At 47.7% G+C, this 13164-nt stretch overlaps 1 protein-coding gene across 3 annotated transcripts in view; it reads right to left on the reverse strand.

Annotated features, from left to right (window-relative positions):
* slc29a4a (solute carrier family 29 member 4a) overlaps positions 1–13164 on the reverse strand; it is a 204357-nt gene that overhangs the window by 35685 nt on the left and 155508 nt on the right. For 2 of the 3 annotated variants that reach the window (XM_086000349.1, XM_086000348.1), the window contains exons 5-7: positions 9231–9359; positions 3770–3844; positions 949–1220 (exon numbers count right to left, since the gene is read on the reverse strand). In XM_086000349.1, coding sequence (XP_085856475.1) covers positions 949–1220; positions 3770–3844; positions 9231–9359 — 476 coding nt within the window. The remainder of the gene's footprint in view (positions 1–948; positions 1221–3769; positions 3845–9230; positions 9360–13164) is intronic. The other variant, XM_086000350.1, reaches the window with a different exon arrangement.

The raw sequence follows: 13164 nt of genomic DNA on the forward strand, positions 1-13164 counted from the left end.
GGCAAAATCCTGGCTAAGACCAATATTTTACCTAGTTTAATATTTTAGCACGGTGGCATAGTGGTTAGCACTGTTGCCTCACAGCGCCAGGGACCCGGGTTCGAATCTGGCCTCGGGTGACTGTCTGTGTGGAGTTTGCACATTCTCCCCGTGTTTGCGTGGGTTTCCTCCGGGTGCTCCGGTTTCCTCCCACAGTCCAAAGATGTGCGGGTTAGGTTGATTGGCTATGATAAATTGACCCTTAGTGTTAGGGAGATTAAATACGTGGGGTTACGGGGATAGAGTGGGATATGTGTTGGTGTAGGGGTTACGGGGATCGGGTGGGATATGTGTCGGTGCAGGCTCGATGGGCCGAAATGGCCTCTATCTGCACTGTGGGGTTTCTGTGATTTCTGTGAACTCCTCTCCAGCGATGTCCAGTACATACACTCCTGTCTTAATCTACAGCATGCTAACCAAAAGTGCAAAATCCAGCCAATACCCGTCGCACCGGTTCCCCAAGGTGGTCCCAAATGTGCTTTATCTGAGTGGCTCATTTGCAAGTGGCTTTGGTCTGGCCCCAGCTAAGCAACGATAAGCTAAATCATTTAAAAAGACCATTCATTTTACAAAAAAAAAAGTTGTCAAAGTTTTATTAATTTATTTACCGGTATAAAATGCAATGACATACACCCACTTTGAACAATAGGAGATGTCGCCGCATCATAAACGACACCGGCCTCTTGCCCCTCCAAAAAAACAAACTTGGGTTTGTCAGACAATCTCTAATGAAGGCCGCCACAGTTCCTCCCGGCCTAAAAGGGAATATTTGGACCGCGACTGAAAGAGGAAAAAGCCGTGGGAGAAATGGGATGCAATCACAGGGAGCAGTCTTCAAATTGCAGGGTACCCGCTGAGATATCCTGTCTATCAGCAGTTTCACTTTTACATTGTGAAGTAAAAACTTACAAATCTTACTTCCTCTGTATTGACATTGTGATGGACCCGGTAGCCTGGGCCCTGATCCACATGACCTTTGCCCTTGAGCTGTTCGCGGCCCCTGCTACTATGAGCGGTGTAATATCGCACAAACTGTGTTCTTTTCACCAGCAAGTGCAAGATGAAGCACATCATCTCCATTCCGATCGAAATGAAGAAGAAGATGATGGTGTTTTTTCTTTCATCTGGAAGCAGGAGTTTGGTAAAAATTCGGCTGAGGGAAATGATGACACCAGCAGTGCCTGTAATGGAGGAAAAAAAACAATCTTGGTGTTCATTGCTAAGAACAACGAAGAAACAGAGGCTTTCCATAGGATGGGGACTTGTCTCTTTCCCCTCCAATTTTCTCCTCTCCTCTTTCAAATATCTACAGGCGTTAGTCAGTCAACACTCGAAACGTTCAGTCACTGCAGAGCAAATGGAATACTTAAGTATGAAGGCAAAACAATAGAGCATAGAATCGTAGCCATTCGGCCCGTCGTGACTGTGCCGGCTCTTCAGAAGAGCAGTCATGCTCAGTCACACGTCCCCGTTTTTTGTCCGTAACCCTGAAGAACCCGTCCAACTCCCTTTTAAAATTATTAATGGAATCAGCTTCACCACCTTTTCAGGTCGAGCGTTCCAGATCGCGACAGTACAGGAGGAGGCCATTTGGCCCATCGTGCCCATGCCGGCTCTTTGAAAGAGCGATCCAATTAGTCCCACTCCCCCCTGCTCTTTCCCCATAGGAGCCCTGCAGAATCCGATTGGTTAGTCTCAACCCAGCTGACACTAAGGCATTACACTGGCCCTAATTTATTACAGAATTGTCTTCCGATGTCTCTGTATATATATGAGATATATATAAGAGTACAACTTGTAGAAAGTCATGCTGAATTTGTACAGTGCTCTGGGCAGCCCATACCTCCGAGTATTATGCGGAGTCTTTCAAGCCCTGGAAACAGTTCAGAGAAGAACCACAGGAATAATCTCTACCCTCAGACGATGGAATCAAGAGAAAACACTGGAGAAACTCGAGCTTATGAAAACGTTAACTCTTACTCAGAATGGTTCCACGGGCACCAGTGGTCTTCTTGTACCTTGCCCAAGTGCTCATTCTTTATGTATGGGCCGCGTGAACATCTATTTAATCATGAAGGACTTCACAGATGAGCCCAATCCTGTCCACATAGGCAAACTTTTTCAGCAAGGGTAACTGGCTAATATTTTGAACCAGGAACCCCGGCTGATGACTCCTCTTGCCAGCCCAGGACACGGAGGCCAAGTGTCGCTTTCCAAATGGTGCCCTGAATGGGATGCACTCACTCTGCGAAGGTTGTGGATCGAAATTGGGGCATTCCTGGTCTACGTGGCTCAGTACCACACCGGGGAATCCATTCACCCAATAAGCTTACCCCTTTAAGGAGAACTCTTGCCCCTTCATGGCAGCCACTGTGTTTTTAAAGTGTCAACAGGAAACAGGGAAGTTTTGCTTTGGCCTTGTGCATCACAAAGCCAGCCCCTCCTTCTAGCTGGATAGCCATTCCCGTTGAAGGTGATTTGATACAATTGGACAGCCAAAACTGAACCTGACCTTAGATTACCGGAGCTCAGCTGGAACAGATAGTAAGGTTACCAACCCTCCAGGGTTGTCCTGGAGTCTCCAAGAATTGAAGAGTCATCTCCTGGATACGGCTATGCGCAACTCAGGAGAAAAATCCTGGGTGCCTTAAATTTTTCTGTGCGCTTTTCATTTATTAGTTATAAAAATATTGGAGGTGGGGAGGGGAGGACTGTTTGACGGGGCGGGGCGGTTGGAGGCGGGAGGTCATGTGATGAAACCCCCAGGAATACGTCCAACCAGAGTTGGTGACCCTAACAGATGGTCTAGAACCAGGGGTCACAGTCTCGGAATAAGGGGTCGGCCATTTAGGACTGAGATGAGGAGGAATTTCTTCATTCAGAGGGTGGTGAATCTTTGGAATTCTCTACCCCAGAGGGCTGTGGAGGCTCAGTCGTTGAGTATATTCAAGACAGAGAGCGATAGATTTTTGGATATTAAGGGAATCAAGGGATATGGGGATAGTGCAGGAAAGTGGAGATGAGGTAGAAGATCAGCCATGACCTTATTGAATGGTGGAGCAGGCTCAAGGGACTGAATGGCCTACTCCTGCTCCGATTTCTTATGTTCTTATGGTATGTTATAGAAAAATAGGAGCAGGAGTAGGCCATTCAGCCCTTCGCGCCTGCTCTGCCATTCAATATGATCATGGCTGATCCTCTATCTCAATACCATATTTCCGCACTCTCCCCAAACCCCTTGATGCCTTTTGTGTCTAGAAATCTATCTATCTCCTTCTTAAATATATTCAGTGACTTGGCCTCCACAGCCTTCTGTGGTAGAGAATTCCACAGGTTCACTACCCCCTGAGTGAAGAAATTTCTCCTCATCTCAGTCCTAAATATCCGACCCCATATCCTGAGACTGTGACCCCTCGTTCTAGAATCCCCAGCCATGGGAAACATCCTCCCTGCATCCAATCTGTCTAGCCCTGTCAGAATTTTATACATTTCAATGAGATTATACATTTCAATGAGATGGTGACAGAAGCTAATTAATTTGGAGTACATTACACCAAACGATAAAGTTAAAACAAGAAATATAGTATCGCAGGCATTAGAAACAGAGGGCAAGCAACCTTTTTTCAATTGAATTCTTCCTATAAATATTTTCAATATCTGTAAGTTTTGGGATTTCTATCAAAATCCATTCACTGGAATTTTTTAAAAAACAAGTGGAGCAAGTACTCACTTTCGCCCGTCATCACCCCTTGTGTGTAGCGTTTGGGCAGCATCCCTGTGTAACCATAGAAACTCGATTGCTGCACTTAATGCAAAAGAAAGAAAAATGTGCAAAGATTAGTTGTCAATTTAGAGAGCACGTCTGCCCAGGCGGCGAGTTCCCGATCATACCGCGGGGGAGGCACTCAGCGCTGGTGAGGCGCTTCCTCACCCAAGGGTGCAAGAGTCAACTGGAGGCAGAGTTACTCAGGCTGATCCCGCACACTTCCTACAGGCTGGGCTCCAAGGCGCCGTATGCAGAGGCCCGGCATCAAGTCATTAGTCTGTCCCCTAAGCTGAGCTATTGCGGGGAGGGGATCTGAAAACAGGTGGAGAGAAAAATAACATTCAAAATGGTGGGGGGGGGGAGGGGGAGAGGAAACTAATACAACAAAAGTGAGTAAATGACCAAATACATTAAATTCTCCATTAAGCTGCCATCTTTAGGCAAGGTCACTGCTTAATCAGCCTGATAAACTCTGTTTACTCGCTGCCATTTTCAGATAGTGACCGTGACTATTCAACATGTCTATTTAGTACAAGCACAACTTCCATTTATACCAGATCCCATAGTACTGTTTAGGGGAAACTTATAAAAGTGCATTATAGTGCACGTCTCTTACAGAAAAAGGGCCAATACAGTTTTTTTTAAGCGAAGAAGCGATCTGTCTTATTAAGGTTCATGGCATAGCAAGGAGTGCCATAATAAGGACTATGCTGTTGGGATAGTGTGCTGTATTAATAAACTGTCGCAAAGTGTTGCACAGTTTGTGTTCCACCACAGGGCTATAGTGAGAGGTTACTCTACTTGCATCATTGTTAGTTTACCAGTTCCTGAGGCAGAAATCAGCGCATTGTCCAATGTGTTGCCCAGTTCCTTCCACCTCCAAGATACTGTCTCCCTCCAGCCCCACATGTTCGCTCCTCACTGCTGCCGAGCCCTTGACCCATGCCTTTATCACCTTGAGGCTCGGATTCTCCTTGTTGGCAACCCCACCTCCAGATTCCACAGCGTACAGTCAAAATCATTCAGAATGCCACAGCCCACACAAAGTGCTACACTCCCATCGCCAGGGTCCTTGTAACGCTCCACTGGCTCGTGATTCAGTGATTCATAGGGACAGAAGCAGGCCATTCAGCCCTTCGAGCCTGTTCTGCCATTCCATTAGAACATGGCTGATCTGTATCTTAACTCCATCTACCCGCCTTGGTTCCGTAACCCTTAATACCCTTGCCTAACAAAAACCTAGCAATCTCAGTTGTGACATTTTCAATTGACCCCCAGCCTCAATGGTTTTTTGGAGGGGAAGCGAGTTCCAGATTTCCACTCCCCTTTTAATCATTTAAAGATCCTTGCTCTCACTTTCAGAACCCTCCGTAGCCTGCCCCACCCTATCTCAGCGGCCTCCTCCGACCTTACATCCCCACATGCACTCTCCTCTCAGTCACCGTCTTATTCCTCTCTTCCTACACCCTGTGGTCTATCATTGGCAGCTTGATCCTTCAGTCACTCTGCTCTCATTCTTTGCAGCTTCCTCCCTGAACACCTCCACTTTATCGCCTCCCTCTCTACTTCCAAAACGCCTCCTAAGACATCCTTTGCTACAGACTGTGCTTTCACCCCAGCCACCCAGCCTTGCGTTCCCCCTAGCCCCCCAGCTTTGACCTCTGCTCTGTAAAGTGTCCCTGTGCATGAGGGGAGCTACAGAAGCACAAGTTGTTCTCCCGCTAATTCCACTCTTTTTTTAAACAATTTTTTTTTCCATTTTTCTACCATGAAGCATCTGGAAAACATCATTTCTGCATAATAATGTTAAGGGTTAGTTTAGTGGCTCTCGAACAGCACAGCACAATGTCACAGCTCTTTCCACAACACTGTGAAGGTTGAAATGAATGACAACCGCAATGCAGCCCGCACATACAGACGTGATCTTGCAGCCAAAACCAGAATGAAAGCGACGACAAACAAAGGAAATGAGAAGGAATAAAATACGGGCAATATTGTAAACTGGCACGCAGGGCAGCGCATTGGTTCTTCATGAAAAAACACTGGCGGGCAAAATAAAGGAAAATCCCAAGGTGTTTTATAAGTATATTAAGGACAAGAGGGTAACCAGGGAACGAGTAGGGCCCATTCGGGACCAAAGTGGCAATCTGTGTGTAGAGCCGGAAGATGTAGGTGAGGTTTTAAATTAATATTTTGCATCTGTGTTCACTATGGAGAAGGACGATGTAGACATAGAAATCAGGCAGGGGGATTGTGATATACTTGAACAAATTAGCATTGAGAGGGAGGAGGTACTAGCGGTTTTAACGGGCTTAAAACTGGATAAATTCCCAGGCCCAGACGAGATGTATCCCAGGCTGCTGTGTGAGGCAAGGGAGGAGATTGCAGGGGCTCTGACACAAATTTTCAGAGCCTCTCTGGCCACAGGGGAGGTGCCAGAGGACTGGAGGACAGCTAACGTAGTACCATTATTCAAGAAGGGTAGTAGAGATAAACCAGGGAATTACAGGCCAATGAGCCTAACATCAGTGGTAGGGAAATTATTGGAAAAAATTCTGAGGGACAGAATTAGTCTCCACTTGGAGAGGCAAGGATTAATCAAGGATCGTCAGCATGGCTTTGTCAGGGTGAAATCATGTCTAACCAATTTGATTGAATTTTTTGAGGGGGTGACTAGGTGTGTGGATGAGGGTAGTGCAGTTGATGTAGTCTACATGGACTTCAGTAAGGCTTTTGACAAAGTCCCACATGGGAGACTGGTCAAGAAGGTAAGAGCCCATGGGATTCAGGGCAATTTGGCACATTGGATCCAAAATTAGCTTAGTGGCAGGAGGCAGAGGGTGATGGTTGAAGGTTGTTTTTGTGACTGGAAGCCTGTGTCCAGTGGTGTACCGCAGGGATCGGTGCTGGGTCCCTTGCTGTTTGTAGTGTACATTAATGATTTAGATATGAATGTAGGAGGTATGATCAGTAAGTTTGCAGATGACACGAAAATTGGTGGCGTGGTAAATAGCGAGGAGGGAAGCCTCAGGCTACAGGACGATATAGACGGGTTGGTCAGATGGGCAGAACAGTGGCAAATGGAGTTTAACCCTGAAAAGTGTGAGGTGATGTATTTTGGGAGGACTAACAAGGCAAGGGAATACACAATGAATGGTAGGACCCTAGGAAGGACAGAGGATCAGAGGGACCTTGGTGTGCATGTACATAGATCCCTGAAGGCAGCAGGACAGGTAGATAAGGTGGTTAAAAAGGCGTATGGGTTACTTGCCTTCATTAGCCGAGGCATAGAATATAAGAGCAGGGAGGTTATGAGGGAGCTGTACAAAATGCTAGTTAGGCCACAGCTGGAATACTGTGTGCAGTTCTGGTCACCACACTATAGGAAGGATGTGATTGCATTGGAGAGGGTGCAGAGGAGATTCACCAGGATGTTACCTGGGCTGGGGCGTTTCAGCTATGAAGAGAGACTGGACAGGCAGGGGTTGTTTTCCTTGGTGCAGAGAAGGCTGATGGGGGACCTGATTGAGGTGTACAAAATTATGAGGAACTTTTCCCCTTAGTAGAGGGGTCAATAACCAGGGAGCATAGTTTCAAGGTAAGGGGCAGGAGGTTTAGAGGGGATTTGAGGAAAAATGTTTTCACCCAGAGGGTGGTTGGAATCTGGAACTCACTGCCTGAAAGGGTGGTAGAGGCAGGAACCCTCACAACATTCAAGAAGCATTTAGATGAACATTTGAAACACCATAGCATACAAGGCTACGAACCAAGTGCTGGAAAATGGGAATAGAATAGATAGGGCTTGATGGCCGGTGCGGACACGATGGGCCGAAGGGCCTCTTTCTGTGCTGTATAACTCTATGGCCTAGAAATTCGGTGGGCTGCGCCACCAGTTAGCGCCCAAAGAGGGCACTTAGTGGTTTTAGCGCCACTGGCCACGCCTCCCGCGAAATTTAGCGAGGCGCTAATGGCGGCGTTAGCCTGTAGTGCTGCGCCGCCACCGATGACGTCATCGGTGTGCGCAGCGCCCCGCTACCGCCCCGAACGCGATATTTGGTCGCGCCCCCCGCTGTAGCGCCGGTCGCAAATTGCGACCGGTTCAGGGGGGCCTACCTGTGGCGGTAGTGGCGCTAATTAAAGGGGAGGTGCGGGGCGGCCATTTTTTTCGCTGGCCGCCTGCCAGCACCTCCTCGTGCCGCCGTCCCCGGCCTCCTGAGCCCCCCCCCCCGGGCAGTGCCGGCTGTGTCCCAAGAGCCCGGCACTTCTCCTCGGTGCTGGGCTCTTTTGCCGGCACTCGCAATCTCGGATCGCGCTGGTGCAGGCCCCTCCCCTTTAAGAAGGGGAGGAAGGCCTGCAGTACTGCAGCGCGCCGTGCTGCAGCGCTTACGCTGCGATATTCAGTTGCAGCGCCCCAAGATGGATGCGGGGCGCCTCGAGCAGCGCCCCGCTTCCGTTTGGGGCGCTGAAACTGAATATCGGGCTGGCGCAAGCGGCTCCTTCCGGGGCGGGACTTCCGGCGTCCAAGCGAGACTGGCACCCAGCGAATTTCTAGGCCTATGACTCTATTGTATGGAATAGTAGGACTCCGGTACTGCAGGCTTTTTTTATTCGTTTTATGGGACGTGGGCGTCACTGGTAAGGCCGGCATTTATTGCCCATCCCTAATTGCCCTTGAGAAGGTGGTGGTGAGCCGCCTTCTTGAACTGCTGCAGTCCGTGTGGTGAAGGTACTTCCACAGTGCTGTTAGGGAGGGAGTTCCAGGATTTTGACCCAGCGACGATGAAGGATCGGCGATATATTTCCAAGTCAGGATGGTGTGTGACTCGGAGGGGAACTTGGAGGTGGTGGTGTTCCCATGCATCTGCTGCCCTTGTCCTTCTAGGTGGAAGAGGTCGCGGGTTTGGAAGATGCTGCCGAAGAAGCCTTGGCGAGTTGCTGCAGTGCATCTTGTAGCTGGTACACACTGCAGCCATGAATCTTCACTGGTTTTCTACCATGGCCATGAGATTGGGAGAGGTGCCTGTTGGGATGCGGGGGGGTGGGGGGAAGTATTGGGGCAAGAGGGACGGAAGGATGGGGGAGGAGGTGGAGTGGCGGAGAGCGGGGAGGAGGAGGGGTAGATGCGAGCGGCCGGGGTGGTGGGGAAGGAAGGGCGTGGGGTGGGGGGGGGTGAGGGGAGGGGGGAACCAGGGGTCACGCCATTTTAGCTGCTCTCTTGCACCTAGTGGCCACTTAGGAGGAGCACTGGCTGCCGATAAATTCCAGCCCCACTCACTCGGCCGAAGGTTGATGCATGGCATGTAGCGATCTAAGGGAGGCGGAGGAAATAAATAAAAGAGGAAGGGAAAGTGGTTGCAAAAGTGGTGAGGCGAGGTTAATGAATGTTGCACATGACACTCAAACAAACGTTAGAGTTCAGCCTTACCTGTGCAGCCGAAAGCCACAATCCCCACTGCTGCCAGGTTGATGCCGTATGCCTGCTGCACTGTAAAAAGCTCCAGCCAAACATCACAGATACTCACAAACATAAGGGGTCCCAAAGCAAACAGGTAACCTGTCACCAATCAGACAAATGAAACTCAGTTTAACGCACAGTTCATGTAATACCGCCGACCCCATTATTATCATTAACGTTGGTCTCAGTGCATTTTCTACTTTTCTCGCAATGGTTTCTACTGCTACAACCAACTAAAGTTGGCTGCTGATATAGAAACTTGGTTGGTTAAAATGAATATACTCCGCCAAGACACTTAACCCTGGGCAACTAGTTCAGGTGTCCCCTCCTTGCTCTGCCCCTACCTTCAAAACAATCAGAACCAGAACCTATATTATAGTAACACTTGGACGGTTTAGTTCAAAACAACAGGGGGTCAGAAGGATGGATAAGCAATAGGTTCATTTACTGCACTCAAGTATCTATTTTTTGGTGGTTTTGACGCCCTCCAGTTCAACAAAGGTGAAGGCCAATGGCCCAGGTCCATGTTCCATACTTGACAACCTTCACGGACAAGATCCTTGAACAGGTGCCACAGCCTCCTTGGTTGCTACTCATGAATCTTGCCACTAACAGTTGGTCACGTGCTAAACCCTTGCTCTGAAGATAATTTAGGCCTAATTAGTTATGCTTTCCTCCATTTTAAAAAATTTGCATCCTTGGTTTTGTATTCTCAAGGTTGGTAAAACATGCACAGTTGACGACAGCAGGAACTTGTATTTATATAGCGCCTTTCAAGACGTCAGGACATCCCAGTGTTTTGCAGCCAATGAAGTACATTTGAAGTGTAGTCACTGTTGCAATGTAGAGGAACACAGCAGCGACTGGCCTTCCGAAGTAATCCATTTGTTGTCAAGTGCTTTGGCACATCATGAAAGGCTCGATATAAATTCAAGCCCTTTCTTTCCGACTAAATGCGTCAGATTCTACACTGTCAGCTAAAGAGGTACCCAAGTCATCTAAAAATTGTTTAAAATGCCTCTCCTCCAATTGCAAAAGATGCATCCACGAGTGACCATTTCACACGTTTAAAATCTTTTTGAGTAGGAGTCACTATCAGTCCAATTCAGGCAGCTTAATCTTTTATTTTATATTCCATGGAGCCACAAACAAAGCCTCCGGTCTATGGGAGCCACGAGTGCTATGTCACTATGCTCTCTACCCTTTGGAGCCATAATCCACTGATGGTGACCGCTTCACTCCAAAACAACAGCCACCGCGACCAACAGGTGCCTTCTGAGAGGGAGTACCTGAACCTACCAGAGAAAGAGCATGGCTTAGGTTTGTGTGTGTGGCACTGCAGAACTATAAGGAGATTTCAAAAGAAATTAGGGAAATGTGAAACGTGAGGGAAGTCAGCAGATGCAATGAAACAGCATCCAGCCTTAACGGTGCCTCCCACACCCTCCGTGTGCACCGAAGCTCTTACCTTAAGAGCAGATCCAGTCATCTCAGGTTTCCAGATCAGGTGTCCCAGGCCACAGAAGGTGTCCTCCAGGAGAAGTGGCCACCCTTCTAAACCAAAATCCTCTACTTTTAAAATAAATGAGTTATTGGCGTTAAACTGCATGAATCGGACCAACTGTGGAATAGCACACAGAGAAATCCCGATGTTTAATTGTATAAATGGTAGGACACTGAGAAGTGCAGAAGATCAGAGGGACCTTGGAGTGCATGTCCACAGATCCCTGAAGGTAGCAGGACAGGTAGATAAGGTGGTTAAGAAGGCATATGGGTGTGATGAAATATTTCCATTCATCACTGCCTGTGACTGAGATCGGTTTCAGTGTCATTTCCCTTCCCCCAGACCTCATTGTATTGTGTACTGGAATGTGCTGTATTGTATACTGGAATGTGCTGGAATGTGCTGTGTGTAGGGCTCCGCCCATACCTGGCCCCGTTTGTAAGCTAGCTTCAGTCTAGCCCCAATCTCCAGAAGGACGACATCTCTCTCGCTTACGTGTTTCGTTCTAAGTTAATAAAAGCCTTGTTTTGTTCTGCTACCTTCGAGTCTCGGAATTATTGAGGCACATCAATGGGATACTTGCCTTTATTAGCTGAGGCATAGAATACAAGAGCAGGGAGGTTATGCTTGAACTGTATAAAACACTAGTTAGGCCGCAGCTAGAGTACTGCGTGCAGTTCTGGTCACCACATTACAGGAAGGATGTGATTGCACTAGAGGGGGTGCAGAGGAGATTTACGAGGATGTTGCCTGGGCTGGGGAATTTTAGCTTGGATAGGCTGGGATTGTTTTCCTTGGAATAGAGGAGGCTGAGGGGAGACCTAATTGAGGTGTATAAAATTATGAGGAGCCTAGATAGAGTGGATAGGAAGGACCTATTTTCCTTAGCAGAAGAGTCAATAACCAGGGGGCATAGAGTTAAAGTAATTGGTCGGAGGTTTAGAGGGGATTTGAGGAGAACTTTTTTTCACCCAGAGGGTGGTGGGGGCCTGGAACTCACTGCCTGAAAGGGTGGTAGAGGCAGAAACCCTCATCACAATTAAAAAGTACTTGGATATGCACTTGAAGTGCCGTAACCTACAGGGCTACGGACCAAGTGTTGGAAAGTGGGATTAGACCGGATAGCTCTTTGTCGGCCAGCATGGACACGATGGGCCGAATGGCCTCCTTCTGTGCTGTAAATTTCTATGATTCTATGAAACACTTTTAGAAAGCAGGAGGGCATACAGCTGTTCCAGAGGTTTGGTTGTGTGAATCTGAATTGAATAATGTTTTATGTCAAAGTTTTTGAAATTTGCCATAAAACAAGTCCAATCTTTCTGTTTATATTTCATGTAAAATATTTAATTTTGGATTCTTTATATAATTAAGCCCCTCTCTTTCTGGTTTCCTACATTCTGTCCTTTCAGCCACCTTCATCATCAAATTCAATATCCACTCTGTTTTCTAAGGCAGTGCACGCCTGCTAACTGACATCTGTCCTTTCAAGGACAGTGTACCCATCACCCTTCTTTATTGTAGCACATATGTGAGCGCGATACAATGGCATTCCCAATCTCACCTAACAAAGTTGTTTACAGGTGCTCGCACTATGAATGCCCTGGACAGTCCCATGATCATATTCCTGCATCGGCACCTTCATCTATCAACTTTCCCCTCCGACCGGTCAATAGTAACAGCGCTGCCGGGTGTAACAGGACATTCTAGCACTTTCTAAAGCTGCATAGCTTCAAAAAGTACTTTGTTGGCTTTAAAGCACTTTGGGTTGTCCTGAGGTCATGAAGGGCGCTATATAAATGCAAGTCTTTCTTTTCTTTATCTACCCGCCCTATCAAATCCTTTAATCATCTTAAAACACTTCAATTAGATCACCCCTTAATCTTCTATATTCAAGCTTAGTCTATGCAATCTGTCCTTATCATTTAACGGTTTTAGCCCCAGTATCATTCTGCTAAAAACTGAACTGCTGGGAAACAATGGGTGCCAGGCCAAACAGTAGCTGCGTTTTATATTGAACATATTGGTTTGATGGAGCCGCTCGCTCCCAACGTGCAGGCCTCACGCAGCCAACAGGGATTCCACAATAAACTTGCCGGATTCCCCAAGGCAAGAGGCACAGGGAACAGTGACTCAGATCGGTAGAGGAACCAAGGAATCGAGCACCAATGAACAGGGGCGCTTGGAAGGACCTGAGCGGTGACAGTAAAAGCACGTTAGGATTGATCATTGTAAAACAAGGTCACAAAAATGGCTGCTGGAAAACTTCGGACGCTGACTGGGAGGCTTTTTCCGTCATTATTTTTCTTGGGTTGGAGAAGACAGCTAGCAGAGGGCCACACAACAATGGACACGATTTCAGAGCCCATCAAATGCCAAGACACAGGCGGGGTGCCATAGGGA

Source organism: Somniosus microcephalus, chromosome 11 (assembly GCF_052327205.1).
Source record: "Somniosus microcephalus isolate GS21.2 chromosome 11, FLI_Smic_1.0, whole genome shotgun sequence".
Lineage (NCBI taxonomy): Eukaryota > Metazoa > Chordata > Chondrichthyes > Squaliformes > Somniosidae > Somniosus > Somniosus microcephalus.